Raw genomic sequence first — 13211 nt, 5'->3', positions numbered from 1 at the left:
AGTGCTTTACACAACATGCAGATCCACACAAGTACTTTCTTCTATGCTTATAAGTGCTTTCTAAATAACATTCACACTCTAATGGATGCATCAGCGAACAACTTGGGGTTAGTATCTTGCCCAAGAGTATTTTGCATGCATACAGGGGGAGCTTGAATCACAAACCTTCTGATCCGTAGATGACCTGCACTACCTCCTAAGCTACAGACACCCCAAATGTAGGATGAAAACAATAAATCAGTGCTGACTTTTGACTTCACACTGATTATAGATGATTATTATATTACTTCTCAGGTAAAAGTTGTTTTTTTCTTTATCATAATTATCGTTATTTGATAATTGTCAATTATCAATTTCGGAATCAACATTTAACTTTTTTTTTACTCTTTATATTATTCAATTGATCTGATCTGTAAAGACCTGTGATTGACGAAAGTCCCAGTCACAGGTTATATTACCTAAAGCCTGAAAATGTCAAGGTGTGGCAGGCAGAATGTAGCACCCAAAAGCAAAACACTCAACGAAGGGATAAACTTAAAGAGGCTGCTTTATTGCAGTGGCAACTTGCACAAAAACACTTACAAAACTAAACCAAAGCCTAGAAACTGGAACTAATAACAAAACACTGGGAAACTATGGACGGCGACCTCAGGGAGCACAAGAGAAGAGACACACACAGATGAGGGGACGACACAACACTGACAAAGAGAAACACAGGGCTAAAATACACTGAGGGATAATGAGGGCATGGGACACAGCTGGGAGGAATCACACTTGACGAGACCAAGGGGGCAAGGGACCGTCAATGTAAAATGGCATGAAAACAATGGGAGCACAGAGAACACACAAATAACAAAAACCCAGAAAACTCTAAAAAGTTATAAACGCAAAACATAAACATGAAGTCACTAGACTCTAGACCGTGACAGAAAACAATACGAGGAGCAACTGTTTAGGTCTTTCCTAGACTACGCTGATTTATAATAGGCTGAAAGGTTATTTTAGATTTTATGTTCATGTATTCTAAGTACAATAAATACATGTTGCCTACCCCATCTTTAACGATTTTGTGTTTTTCTATTAAATGTGTTCTGTTATTTTGCTGACAGGTTGTGAGACATTTGACATCTTATCTGATCAAGAAAGAGAGCAATCACAAGAAAAGGTAAAATGAAAAGGAAAACAAAGGTGCCTGAGAATATAATCCAAGATCCCTGAAGAAGAATTTCAGTGTATTATTGCTAGCAGTCTTGTGCATATACAACAATAATATTAATATTTTCTTCCCATAGTTTTGATGACAGAGATGGAGAGTGCTGCCTGAAAACTGCAGTAATGCTTCTTGGTTCTGTCTGCTGTATTACAAAAGACACAGAGTTCAGGGATCTTCCTCTTCAGTTCCTTGATCTAGTCTGTGTGATTGCCAAGGCATATGGCCTCACTGATTCCCAGGTGTGACTTACTTGTCCAAGTTCTCACTATAAGACACACATATGTATATATATATTACAGAATAAGTTGACATGGTGTGATAAGTTTTTTTTTTCATAATATCTTCATTAATTTACAGACAAGAAAGATAATTCATGAAGAGTCAGTCAGGGGCACATTACAAACAATGAGGGTATGGCAGGCAAATACCTTCCGCAACAAACTGCTTAATAAGCAGTCCGTTTTGCAGTCTTCTCTACCCAGTGAAATACAGGTAAGCAGAAATTAATGTTAGTAATATCTTATTATCTTTTATGGTTTAGTGTACATATTGTTCTTCTGACATCAATTAAGTAGCTACTAATAGAAGGGGGAGGGGAAGTAGCTCATTTTACTTACAAATTAAGGAATCTGTCTAACAACCAGTTCAGATAACATAAGTCCATCTGTCCATCTGTCTTTTTAACCACCACAACTCAAAACTAATGATTTTCACGAGCTTGACAAAATAAAAAGTAAGACTGAACATTTTACATTCCTCCATTGAGGACTAAAATGCACCTTTTACAATCATGTACAATATATTAAGCTTGGTAGATACTTTTTAGTAGGCTGGTTGAACACCAAGAGATAAACACTGGAAGTTTGGTGTTAAAAAATATTTTGTACCATTTTTTTTTTGAAGGTAAGTAGATTCATAAACTCACTCTTTCTTTGTCTCAACAAGAACACTGAATGAGTTTGCAAAGAACCTAATTGACTCTGGGATACAAACAATTATGCCATTAGGTTAGTACTCCCTAAAGTCTGTAACTACATTTAAGATTATGCCCAATGGCCAACCTTCATTTATCTCAAAAATTCTTGAAAGAGTAGTTGTAATACAGCTAACAGATCATCTACTGAGGAACAGCTTATTTGAAGAGTTTCAGTCAGGTTTCAGAGCTCATCACAGTACAGAAACAGCATCAAAGAAGTTTACACTTATGATCTCTGTTAGTAGGGATGGGTATCGTTTAGGTTTTATCCGATACCAGTACCAAACCGGTACTTTTGAAACGGTGCCGGTGCTTAAACGGTGCTCGAACTGGTGCTTAAAGAATGGAGAACACAAAATTGGTCCAAAAACCTCTCATGTTCAGCTGTTTTTTTTGTAAAAAGATAACAATGTTAGCCTTTTCTGCAGCTACAGGGGATTTATGGCATCACTCTTGGCTGGAAGCAGTACTTAATCAATGGAAAAAACACAAACTTTGTCCAAAAACCTCTCATGTTTAGCTGTTTTCCACATTTTCTTTGGTCATTTTAGCCTTTTTGAACTAGCAAAAACTACGACTGTGTTTGCTAGTTCACCTTACATGCATTAATGTAATAACGTGGTTAGCCTACTCAACCTAAAGTACACACGAACAACATTAAGCTACTCACGCAGAGAAGAACGGCTGCTGCTGCCATCATCATCCGTCATCATTTCTGCTACACTGGCAGGGCTAGGGGCCAGGACTCTCCTCTTCGGGTTTTTGGGGGATGTTGTTAACTCCGGGTCCGATAACAGGCAACCCATCCACAGTAGATGTGCCCGGTGTGAGGTCTCGCAGCGAACTATCAAATACGGTGCATTTCTCGGCTTTTAACAAAATGCTATACGTCGCTAGGTGTTTCATCAGATTCGAGGTTTTACCTCCTTTGCACAGTATCACCTTAAAGCACTTGTTGCAGGCTGCTGAGTTTACATCTTTTGCTGTGAAGTACAGCCAGACTTTGACCACTTCGCCCTGGGCATTTTTAATCTGTAGCTTTGCTCTAAAAGAACGTACGTACCTGGGGCCCCTACGACAGTGGGAAGGAAAAACTCCCTTTTAACAACAGGAAGAAATCTCCAGCAGAACCAGGCTCAGGGAGGGGCGGCCATCTGCTGCGACCAGTTCGGTGACAGAAGGAAGACAGTATAGAAGACATGCTGTGGAAGAGAGCCAGAATTAATAACAAGTGTGATTCAGTGCAGAGAGTTCATAGTGTGTCAAAAAGGTGGCTGAAAAGGAAAAACTCAATGCATCATGGGAGTTCCCCGGCAGCCTATGCCTATTGCAGCATAACTAAGGGATAGGGTTGGTTTTTTTTAAATTGCTCTTTCTCTGGTCCTAGGACCAATTTGCCATGGAAGACCCTACCAGGGGGCAAAAAGACTCCCTATAATATAGCCCCTGGGATCCCTGTGACACATAAACCCCTCCACCAGAATAAGATAGCAATTCACGGAAGGCAAGATTTGATGCTTGTGGCTGGGCGTTGTCTGCGGTATGCAGGGAAGGTGGACAAACCTGCGCGGCATCCGCAATCATGCCCCGCCGACTTATATTGTATTGGGTCCTGTGTTTGGTGTTGTTGGTGGTGATGTGTACGTCTGGTGGCAGAAGAGCTGCAGCCCTTGAGTGTACTGTTACACTTCTAGAAGATGCATGCTTAAATGAGGATAAATGAAGAAGAGTAAAGATGAATAAAGGTTTTGTGAAAATGACTACTGAGTCCGGTGCCATCTCTGGATGCTCGAGGAATAAAAAGAACCAAGGTAAAACTGATTTCACAACACAGCCTAAGCAGAAAAGTCACGACCTCCCCCTCCCCAGCCACCTCCGCTAGCTTATCTGGGGGAACACCAAGGCGTCCCCAGGCCAGCCGAGAGATATAATCTCTCCAGCATGTCCTGGGTCTGCCCCGGGGCCTCCTCCCGGTGGGACATGCCCAGAACACCTCACCCACGAGGTGCCCAGGAGGCATCCTTGTCAGATGCCCGAACCACCTCAGCTGGCTCCTTTCGATAGAACTTTTAAGCTCAGCTCTCTCGTCACCACAACGGAACGGTGCAGCGTCCGCATCGCTAATCCGTCTGTCGATCTCCGGCTCCCTTCTCCCATCACTCGTGAACAAGGCCCCGAGATACTTGAACTCCTCCACTTGGGGCAGGAACTCATCCCCGATCTGGAGTGGGCACTCCACCCAGATTGAATGTTAAAAATAAATATGAGTCAGTGGCCACTGGTGGTAAGAGAAATGGTAAGCAAGTAATACGAAATGCCATGACCTCGAATGATGGATTTTCAAGGTAATCTTATATTGGTCATCTTTCTTTTTATACTAGTCTTAAAATACCATTAACAAATGTATTACCTGCAGCAAATTTGGGGAAACTGGAGACATTTTAACATCTTGATCGCTTCAATTTTAATTTCAGATATTTTAAAACTTGACCTGCAGGTTAGACACGGCCCGTGTTTATTAAAATCCTCGTTTTTCTTTTAGGCATGGAGCAAATTACTCTCAATATCTTTTAATTATGAGGAACACACTTCATTATGGACAACCACATTCATGGATGATTTTCAAGACAAACTGAGAGAGGTAAGACTGCATTATGTTTATATTTTCATGGTAATGTAAAACTGGAAAATATAGTGAGGCTCTGTGCTTGTGTTCTAGGAACATCCTGTGGATCAAATTGGAATATACTGTACCAAGATGGGCGAGATGAGCAAGGAAAGTCCATTGTTGTGCAGCATAATGGAGAACTGTGCAATGGAGGCTGCTGCACATATTTGCCAGGTATGATTTCAATCAATGACAAATGGTTAGTAATGTCGTGTAATATAACTGTAAGTCCCATGTAAGCAACAATATTTTCACACTCTTGGGGTGCAGAGGACAATTGCCTTGCAGGGGATATTATCCATGTTTCTTTTTTCTTACTCTATTCATCCATCTATTTTCTTCTGCTTATCCGGGGCCGGGTTGGGGGGCAGCAGCCCAGCATCCCTCTTCCCGGCCAACTCCTCCATCTTGTCTGGCTCCTACCTCAACTGGCACCTTTCGATGTGGAGGAGTAGCAACTCTACTCTGAGCCCTTCTCAGATGGCAAAACTCCTCACTCTGTCTCTAAGGGAGAGGTTAGCCACCCTTTGAAGAAAGCCCATGTCCACCGCTTGTATCCACAATCTTGTTCTTTCAGTCATTACCCAATGCTTGTGATTGTAGGTGCGGGTACAGACGTAGATCGACTGGTAAACAAGAGCTTTTACACTCAGCTCTCTTTTCATCACGATGGACCAGTACAACATCCGCATCACTGTAGCAGCAGTACAAAGCCGTCTGTTGACCTCCCACTACCCTGACTTGTGAACAAGACCCTTAAATACTTAAACTCCTCCACCTGGGGTTGCATCTCGTCTCTGACCTGGAGTGGGCACCACCCTTTTCTGACTGAAGCCTCAGACTTAGTGATGTTAGTTCTCATTCCTGCTGCTTCACACTCCCCTGTATATATTAATCGCCATCTGTGGGTGGATAGCAAAGAAAGAAGATTGTACAGAGAAATGCCCTTTCTCTTGTGACACATGACAATAAACACTTTGAATCTTGAACCACTTGAACCACTCTGGTGTGAGTTGGAGGCCACCACCTGAAGAAACCAACAGAACCACATTATCTGCAAAAAGCAGAGATGAGTTTCTGAGGCACCTCATGTCTAGAAGACCTCACCTAGAAGGCATCCAGGAGGCAGATGCCTAACACACCTTAATTGGCTCCTGTCAGTGTGGAGGAGCAGCGGCTCTACTCTTAGCCCCTCTCAAATGGCCAAAATCCTACACCTTTCGCTAAGGAAGAGCACAGTCAACCTCAGAGGAACCTGATTTTTGACAGTGTTGCTTTCACACTAAGCTCGCTCTTCTCCAAACCAGACCAGTGCAGCACCCATACCACTGCTGCTGCTTCATCCAGCTGTCAGTCTCCTGTATGCCCACCCCTGCTCGCAGACTCACCATTGCTCTCCAGTTGGAAAACACTTATCGACTGCTTGTGATTAAACTTGTGATTGATCAGGGTCATAACTGTTGATTTAGTTTCAGTTGAATTTAATTTCACGACATTAAGTGAAATAAATATTTGATTTTAAAGCAAACCATGACTTGATGGAGAAACCCTTGGTGGGGCGCATATTGATAAGACATTTCTTAAAGTTGGTTATCAAGATTCCACTTATCTGAGGAAGGGTATCGGCCAACTCCACTTAAAAGAAACTCTAACTCTAACTCTTCCTTAACTTAATATGGCTCTTCTTAAGCCACTGGAGGACCCAGCCACAACCCAACTTCCATAGTTTTGGTTAAGGAAAGGAGGTTCTCGTCTAAGGTTTTACAGTACATGGCTCTGTCCATTGGCCCCTCAATGTGGTGAAGTCATCCTTTATATTCAGCAAAAAAATGTTTCCACCTCCATCCTGGACAGTGGAGATAATGTTCTTTGGGTCATACTCAGCATTTCTGTTCATCCAAATATTGAAGGTTGAGTTGAAAGTTCTGCAAAATTTCCATCCATTACAATGTAGTATGTGACCAGTTGTGTTTTTGATCACTCTGGTCACAACTGCCTTCACATCTTTAAAATAGCTAAATTTGGAGCTGATCCACCACCTTTCTCATGATGATCCTGATCACACGAGACAAGCTCTTTTGAGCATGGAGCTCCAGACTGAGGGAAACTGATGGTCATTCTATATTTCTTCTCTTTTCAAATAATGACAGTAACAGTTGTTACCTTCTTGCCAAGCTTCTTGCTGATGGTAGCTCATTCCAGCCTTGTGCAGTTCTACAATCGTCTCCTTTGACGACTCTTTGGTCTTGTGCATGGCGGTGAAGAGGAAGAGAACTACCAACATACCTGACGTGGGTCTGTGGGTCTTTTGAAAGTTGTCTACATCTACAAGTATTTTCCTTTTTCTCTCTCTTTTTATCAACATGAAAGCTGTGAAGAGTAAAATCATTTCACTTGTTTTCTTACAAATGGAAATTATAACCAACAGCAATAGTTTGCCCTTTTTCCACATTTTTTCCAACTGTTGCTTTTAAATTCATATTGCATTTTTAATTAATTAGTATTTATGACAAATGCAAAACACACTTAGTTTTAATTGCAATTACTTATTTCTGTACAGTAAAAATGATCATTACAGGCACAATTTGCAAGAGTTAATAAATGAATCTTTGAGATGTTTCTGCTTGTCTTATTTTTCTTTTTTCTTTTCTTTCCACTCAGGATACATCAGCTATGTCACAACTCATGAACAGATATGATTTCACAAAATTTTTAAAACTAATGTCAGTTGTTGTGATGGAGTCATGGCCCAAAGATGAAAACGGACATGAGATACAAGATGAAGACTTGGTATTTGACTACCTCATGAGCTGGCCCATGGCCAAAACCATCCTCAAACCTGCAGGTAAACTGTGAAATAAAAAAAGAACATAACATGAAATACACCTTGAATGCTCTTTAGTAATGTCTAGGGTATGCATTAGCTTTCAATTTTGTATATTACCGTACTCATTTTGAAGGAACATATTCATTGGAAACATGAATGCACTTTTGAGACAAATTCAGAATGTGAGGACTGTTTGCAACTTAACTGGAAGATGCCTGTTTAAAAATTGAATCAAACGGAGATGAACAGGTTTTTGTAGTTGTTGTTGTTGTTTTTTTAAATTTAAAATAAAAATCTGTAAGATGCTTTATGGGTTTTTTTTTTTTTTTTTTTATCTTTTCAGGTGCTGGAGAAGGATTGACTGACAAACTGTCAGATGAAGCACTTTCCAAGATAGATTTGGGAAGGTCAGCCTTTAAATCTGTTTCAAAGAAGTTCCTCAGTGGAGAGATACAAATTAAAGGCTTACTTCAAATTCTCCAGAGAAAACAAGAATTTCTTGATTTCCTAAAGATAGGTGAATACAACTATCTGTTTTTCCTTCCGTTTCTCACGTGTTTCTTTGCTTTCTCTCTTTAAAAAAAGAATCTTAAAACTATACATTTTGTATGTGCACCATTTTTTCTACTTTTTTCATTTATAATTTCAACTTCCCAAAAAAATCCCAAATTACAAATTCAATTCCAAGCAAGTTAGCTTGTTGTGTGAAACGTAAAAACAGAATGCAATGACTTGATTAAAAGCCAACAAGACAGTGAAAAAAGACTACAAGTAAACACACTGTCCGTGCTTATTTTCTCTTTTATTGTAGTGACGCTCTACTGACAGTTTCTTTCTCGACTTTTGGTTCAGCACCCACGCATGCAGCTTTCTAGATGCACTCCGACACTTCTCTCCGACACTCCACTCTGGCCTCACTAAATCTGTTGCAGCCCTGTTGCAACACTGTTAAAATGTGTTTTGTTTGTTGATGATATCTTTCTGTATTGCTCAGGTAAAAACCTAGAACAGCTTCTGACTACTGTGGAAAAAGAGTTAAATATACTGAAAAATTGATGTGACATAAATAAGTTATCATTAAATATAAACATTTTTTTTTTTGGCACCAGACAAATGGAAAAATGTGGCTAAAATCAGGGCTAATGGATTTGAAATTGAAATAGTGTATGAAAATAAATTTCTTGGAGTGATAATTGATGATACGTTTTTTGGAAGTCTCATATAAACCATGTCAAAATGAAAATGTCAAAAACCATTGCTATTCTCCACAAAACAAAGGATGTCCTGAACAAGAAATCATTATACACACTTTATTGTTTTCTGTGGCTTCCATATATGACTTACTGCCTAGAGATATGGGGCAATACATATAAACCCAATACTCTTCCCATCTTTAAGTTGCAAAAAAGAACTATGAGAATTATACATCAATTGAACTATATAGAACCAACTAACATTTTGTTTATTAATTTGAATACCCTGAAATTTTAGGATCTAGTCGAATATACAGGGAGTGCAGAATTATTAGGCAAGTTGTATTTTTGAGGAATAATTTTATTATTGAACAACAACCATGTTCTCAATGAACCCAAAAAACTCATTAATATCAAAGCTGAATGTTTTTGGAAGTAGTTTTTAGTTTGTTTTTAGTTTTAGCTATTTTAGGGGGATATCTGTGTGTGCAGGTGACTATTACTGTGCATAATTATTAGGCAACTTAACAAAAAACAAATATATACCCATTTCAATTATTTATTTTTTACCAGTGAAACCAATATAACATCTCCACATTCACAAATATACATTTCTGACATTCAAAAACAAAACAAAAACAAATCAGCGACCAATATAGCCACCTTTCTTTGCAAGGACACTCAAAAGCCTGCCATCCATGGATTCTGTCAGTGTTTTGATCTGTTCACCATCAACATTGCATGCAGCAGCAACCACAGCCTCCCAGACACTGTTCAGAGAGGTGTACTGTTTTCCCTCCTTGTAAATCTCACATTTGATGATGGACCACAGGTTCTCAATGGGGTTCAGATCAGGTGAACAAGGTGGCCATGTCATTAGTTTTTCTTCTTTTATACCCTTTCTTGCCAGCCACGCTGTGGAGTACTTGGACGCGTGTGATGGAGCATTGTCCTGCATGAAAATCATGTTTTTCTTGAAGGATGCAGACTTCTTCCTGTACCACTGCTTGAAGAAGGTGTCTTCCAGAAACTGGCAGTAGGACTGGGAGTTGAGCTTGACTCCATCCTCAACCCGAAAAGGCCCCACAAGGTCATCTTTGATGATACCAGCCCAAACCAGTACTCCACCTCCACCTTGCTGGCGTCTGAGTCGGACTGGAGCTCTCTGCCCTTTACCAATCCAGCCACGGGCCCATCCATCTGGCCCATCAAGACTCACTCTCATTTCATCAGTCCATAAAACCTTAGAAAAACCAGTCTTGAGATATTTCTTGGCCCAGTCTTGACGTTTCAGCTTGTGTGTCTTGTTCAGTGGTGGTCGTCTTTCAGCCTTTCTTACCTTGGCCATGTCTCTGAGTATTGCACACCTTGTGCTTTTGGGCACTCCAGTGATGTTGCAGCTCTGAAATATGGCCAAACTGGTGGCAAGTGGCATCTTGGCAGCTGCACGCTTGACTTTTCTCAGTTCATGGGCAGTTATTTTGCGCCTTGGTTTTTCCACACGCTTCTTGCGACCCTGTTGACTATTTTGGATGAAACGCTTGATTGTTCGATGATCACGCTTCAGAAGCTTTGCAATTTTGAGACTGCTGCATCCCTCTGCAAGATATCTCTCTATTTTTGACTTTTCTGAGCCTGTCAAGTCCTTCTTTTGACCCATTTTGCCAAAGGAAAGGACGTTGCCTAATAATTATGCACACCTGATATAGGGTGTTGATGTCATTAGACCACACCCCTTCTCATTACAGAGATGCACATCACCTAATATGCTTAATTGGTAGTAGGCTTTCGAGCCTATACAGCTTGGAGTAAGACAACATGCATGAAGAGGATGATGTGGACAAAATACTCATTTGCCTAATAATTCTGCACTCCCTGTAAATGGCACAGATAATGTACAAAGCACAAAATAAAATGCTTTGCTGCAGTACTCAGAAGCTGTTTGAAGTCAGAGAGAGTCAATTCGATTTGAGGGGAACAGATTTTTTTTCTGAAACTCTTGGTTGTTTTGCTTGGATGATTGTTGTGAAATTTAAATTAATGATGATGATATGATGATAAATTATGTCATGATCTGCGAGTCAAATTGTGTGGAGAAGAGAGGAGTGTGGCCCCAAAAGCAGGCACTGATGACTGACTTACTGAGTGAGAGCTTTATTTACAATGGGAGGTGACATACAAACAAAATCAGAGAATGCCCTTGACTTAAACTAAGAAAAACCTAAAGTGGGAAAAACGCAACCAGAGACAAAGAACTAGGAACAACAGCAGAACGAAAGCAGATGAAACACTTGCACAAGCATTATGTTTTGCAACAATAATGTTGCAAGTATCTTGAGAGAGCTTGGTTTTACCCATCATAAGATGTTTCTTGTGTGACACCTTGGTATTGAGACACCTTTTTGTAGACCATCAGTTAATATTAATTTGCCCTATGTGACAGGATTGCTCTCTAATTACTGATAAATTATAAGTTGGTATCATGACTTTCCAAGCCTTTTTGCATTTCCCTTTCTTTATGAGTTCAATACTTTTTTCCTGTGTCATTTCTCATTATTACACATAAGCTAATTTATGGAAATCTCTGGTTTGATTTCTTTGCATGTGTAGATTGGATGAGTTGTTACCGACAGCTGGTGAAAATCTGTGTCAATAGCACCCTTAGTAAATATATTTACTCAGAAAATTGGAGACATTATCAATACTTATTTTACCCAGTGCATGTCAGTCTTATTCTTTATGATCAACAAATTTGATTTGGCAAAGAAGTATATGAATATATAGAATTATATATACTTGAAATTTTTATTTTTAATTCAGACTTCATAATTTTTTATACTTAGACATTTGTGGCATTTTCTTTATATTCCTCCAGATGGCCTATGTGATGACGGTCGTTGTAAAGATGAGAGTAACATGAAAATACTACTGAGACAAAGAGAAGATGAAACAGAAGCTGTGAAGTATGAGAAACAACTGGTCAAAACTCTTCTGCAAATCTGCCAGGAGGTTCCAGAACACGTGAAAGGTAAGTAATGCTAAGATATACATATATAGCACATATATTTTTATTTATATATTTGTTCTGGTATTAGGTTAGACAGGATGGTAGTACAAATATTGTCACTGATCACTCATCTCAAAGCAAGAAAGACTTTGAACGTCCTGTTCGTTAGTGAGTTTTCTGTGTGCAGTTTGCCTGTTCTCCCTATGTCTATTGTTAGGTACATTTTTGAGAAAGGGAAGACAAATATGCTCATACTGTTTTATTAAGCAGTTGAAGGTTCAAGTCAAAAAACTGCTGCCATGTCTCTTTGCTCCCTGGGGAAATCCAAACGAACAAAAAGCAGCACACCCATATAGTAAATGCTTTTTATTATGTGTGATAAACCAGACACTAAGGTGATTGGTCAAAAGAGTTTAGGGTGGCCTTAGGTCTGATGTCGGCTCAGGTTTCTTCTGCAACTTTCTGGCACTTCTTATGTTTAGATGCCACCTCACCCATTATCATGGCAACCACCTCTTACCCTCCTCTGACCTGCATAAAGACAGAGCTACGGTGCATTCCATCAGGGCAGATTTATGACCGAGGCCCCATTAATGTGAAGGATCTTAGTCTGTTAGTATCTGTTAGAGTGACAGTCTACTTCTAAAACTTCTCCACAGTACATTGTGTGCAGAAAAAGACAAAACACAAATATGTGATGGTAATTATGAGATGGATCGCTACCTTATAGTGGTGGAGAGCAATGTTCCCTCTAAGCTGCGCGCGCATTTGCGCACTGCTGGCACGGTCTCTGCGCACAGAAAATCTGCGTTGCGCACAAAAAAAAACTACTTGAATTGAAATTAAAATTAATACTTTAACAATTCTGTTTTACCGTGTTAGTCAGTGAGTGACTGGCGGCTCCCATTATTGGCTGGACTTATCCCATAGTCCAGCCAATAATGCGATTCACATTCGTATATACGCAGCTAATCAATGTCGTTGACAGGGTATGACAGTGTGCTTACGTGGGAGTGGGAGATTGACAGCTGGGGCAGGCTCCACTCCTTGGGCCTTTTTTGAGACCTTGGCAAAGTGGTGACACATCCAAATAACTTGTTTTGAATTGATGATCTTGGAGCATTGGTCAGTCCACAGCTGTGCGCTGACAAAGAAATCCTTTATATGATGGCAAAAAGAAATTCTCGGTCACAGTCAATCATGACTACTAATATAATGCCTTGCCAAATTAATTAGGACATTGTAGAACCATCCCCCACCTTTTTTTTGCGCCACGGACCAGTTTATGTCAAACAATATTTTCACGAACCAACCTTTAAGGTGTTGT

General features: G+C 40.0%; 1 protein-coding gene across 1 annotated transcript in view; it reads left to right on the top strand.

The window, feature by feature from the left end:
- The window catches only part of LOC113006391 (E3 ubiquitin-protein ligase rnf213-alpha-like), a 67053-nt gene that overhangs the window by 3368 nt on the left and 50474 nt on the right, over nt 1-13211 (top strand). The window contains exons 9-16 of the mRNA XM_080289394.1: nt 1110-1165; nt 1293-1452; nt 1571-1705; nt 4732-4830; nt 4909-5031; nt 7519-7702; nt 8028-8201; nt 11753-11905. Of these exons, the coding sequence (XP_080145520.1) occupies nt 1110-1165; nt 1293-1452; nt 1571-1705; nt 4732-4830; nt 4909-5031; nt 7519-7702; nt 8028-8201; nt 11753-11905 (1084 nt within the window). The remainder of the gene's footprint in view (nt 1-1109; nt 1166-1292; nt 1453-1570; nt 1706-4731; nt 4831-4908; nt 5032-7518; nt 7703-8027; nt 8202-11752; nt 11906-13211) is intronic.

This window comes from Astatotilapia calliptera, chromosome 15, assembly GCF_964374335.1.
Source record: "Astatotilapia calliptera chromosome 15, fAstCal68.1, whole genome shotgun sequence".
NCBI lineage: Eukaryota > Metazoa > Chordata > Actinopteri > Cichliformes > Cichlidae > Astatotilapia > Astatotilapia calliptera.
The sequence above is the reverse complement of the archived record's forward strand: the minus strand, read 5'-3'. Positions and strand labels throughout refer to the sequence as shown.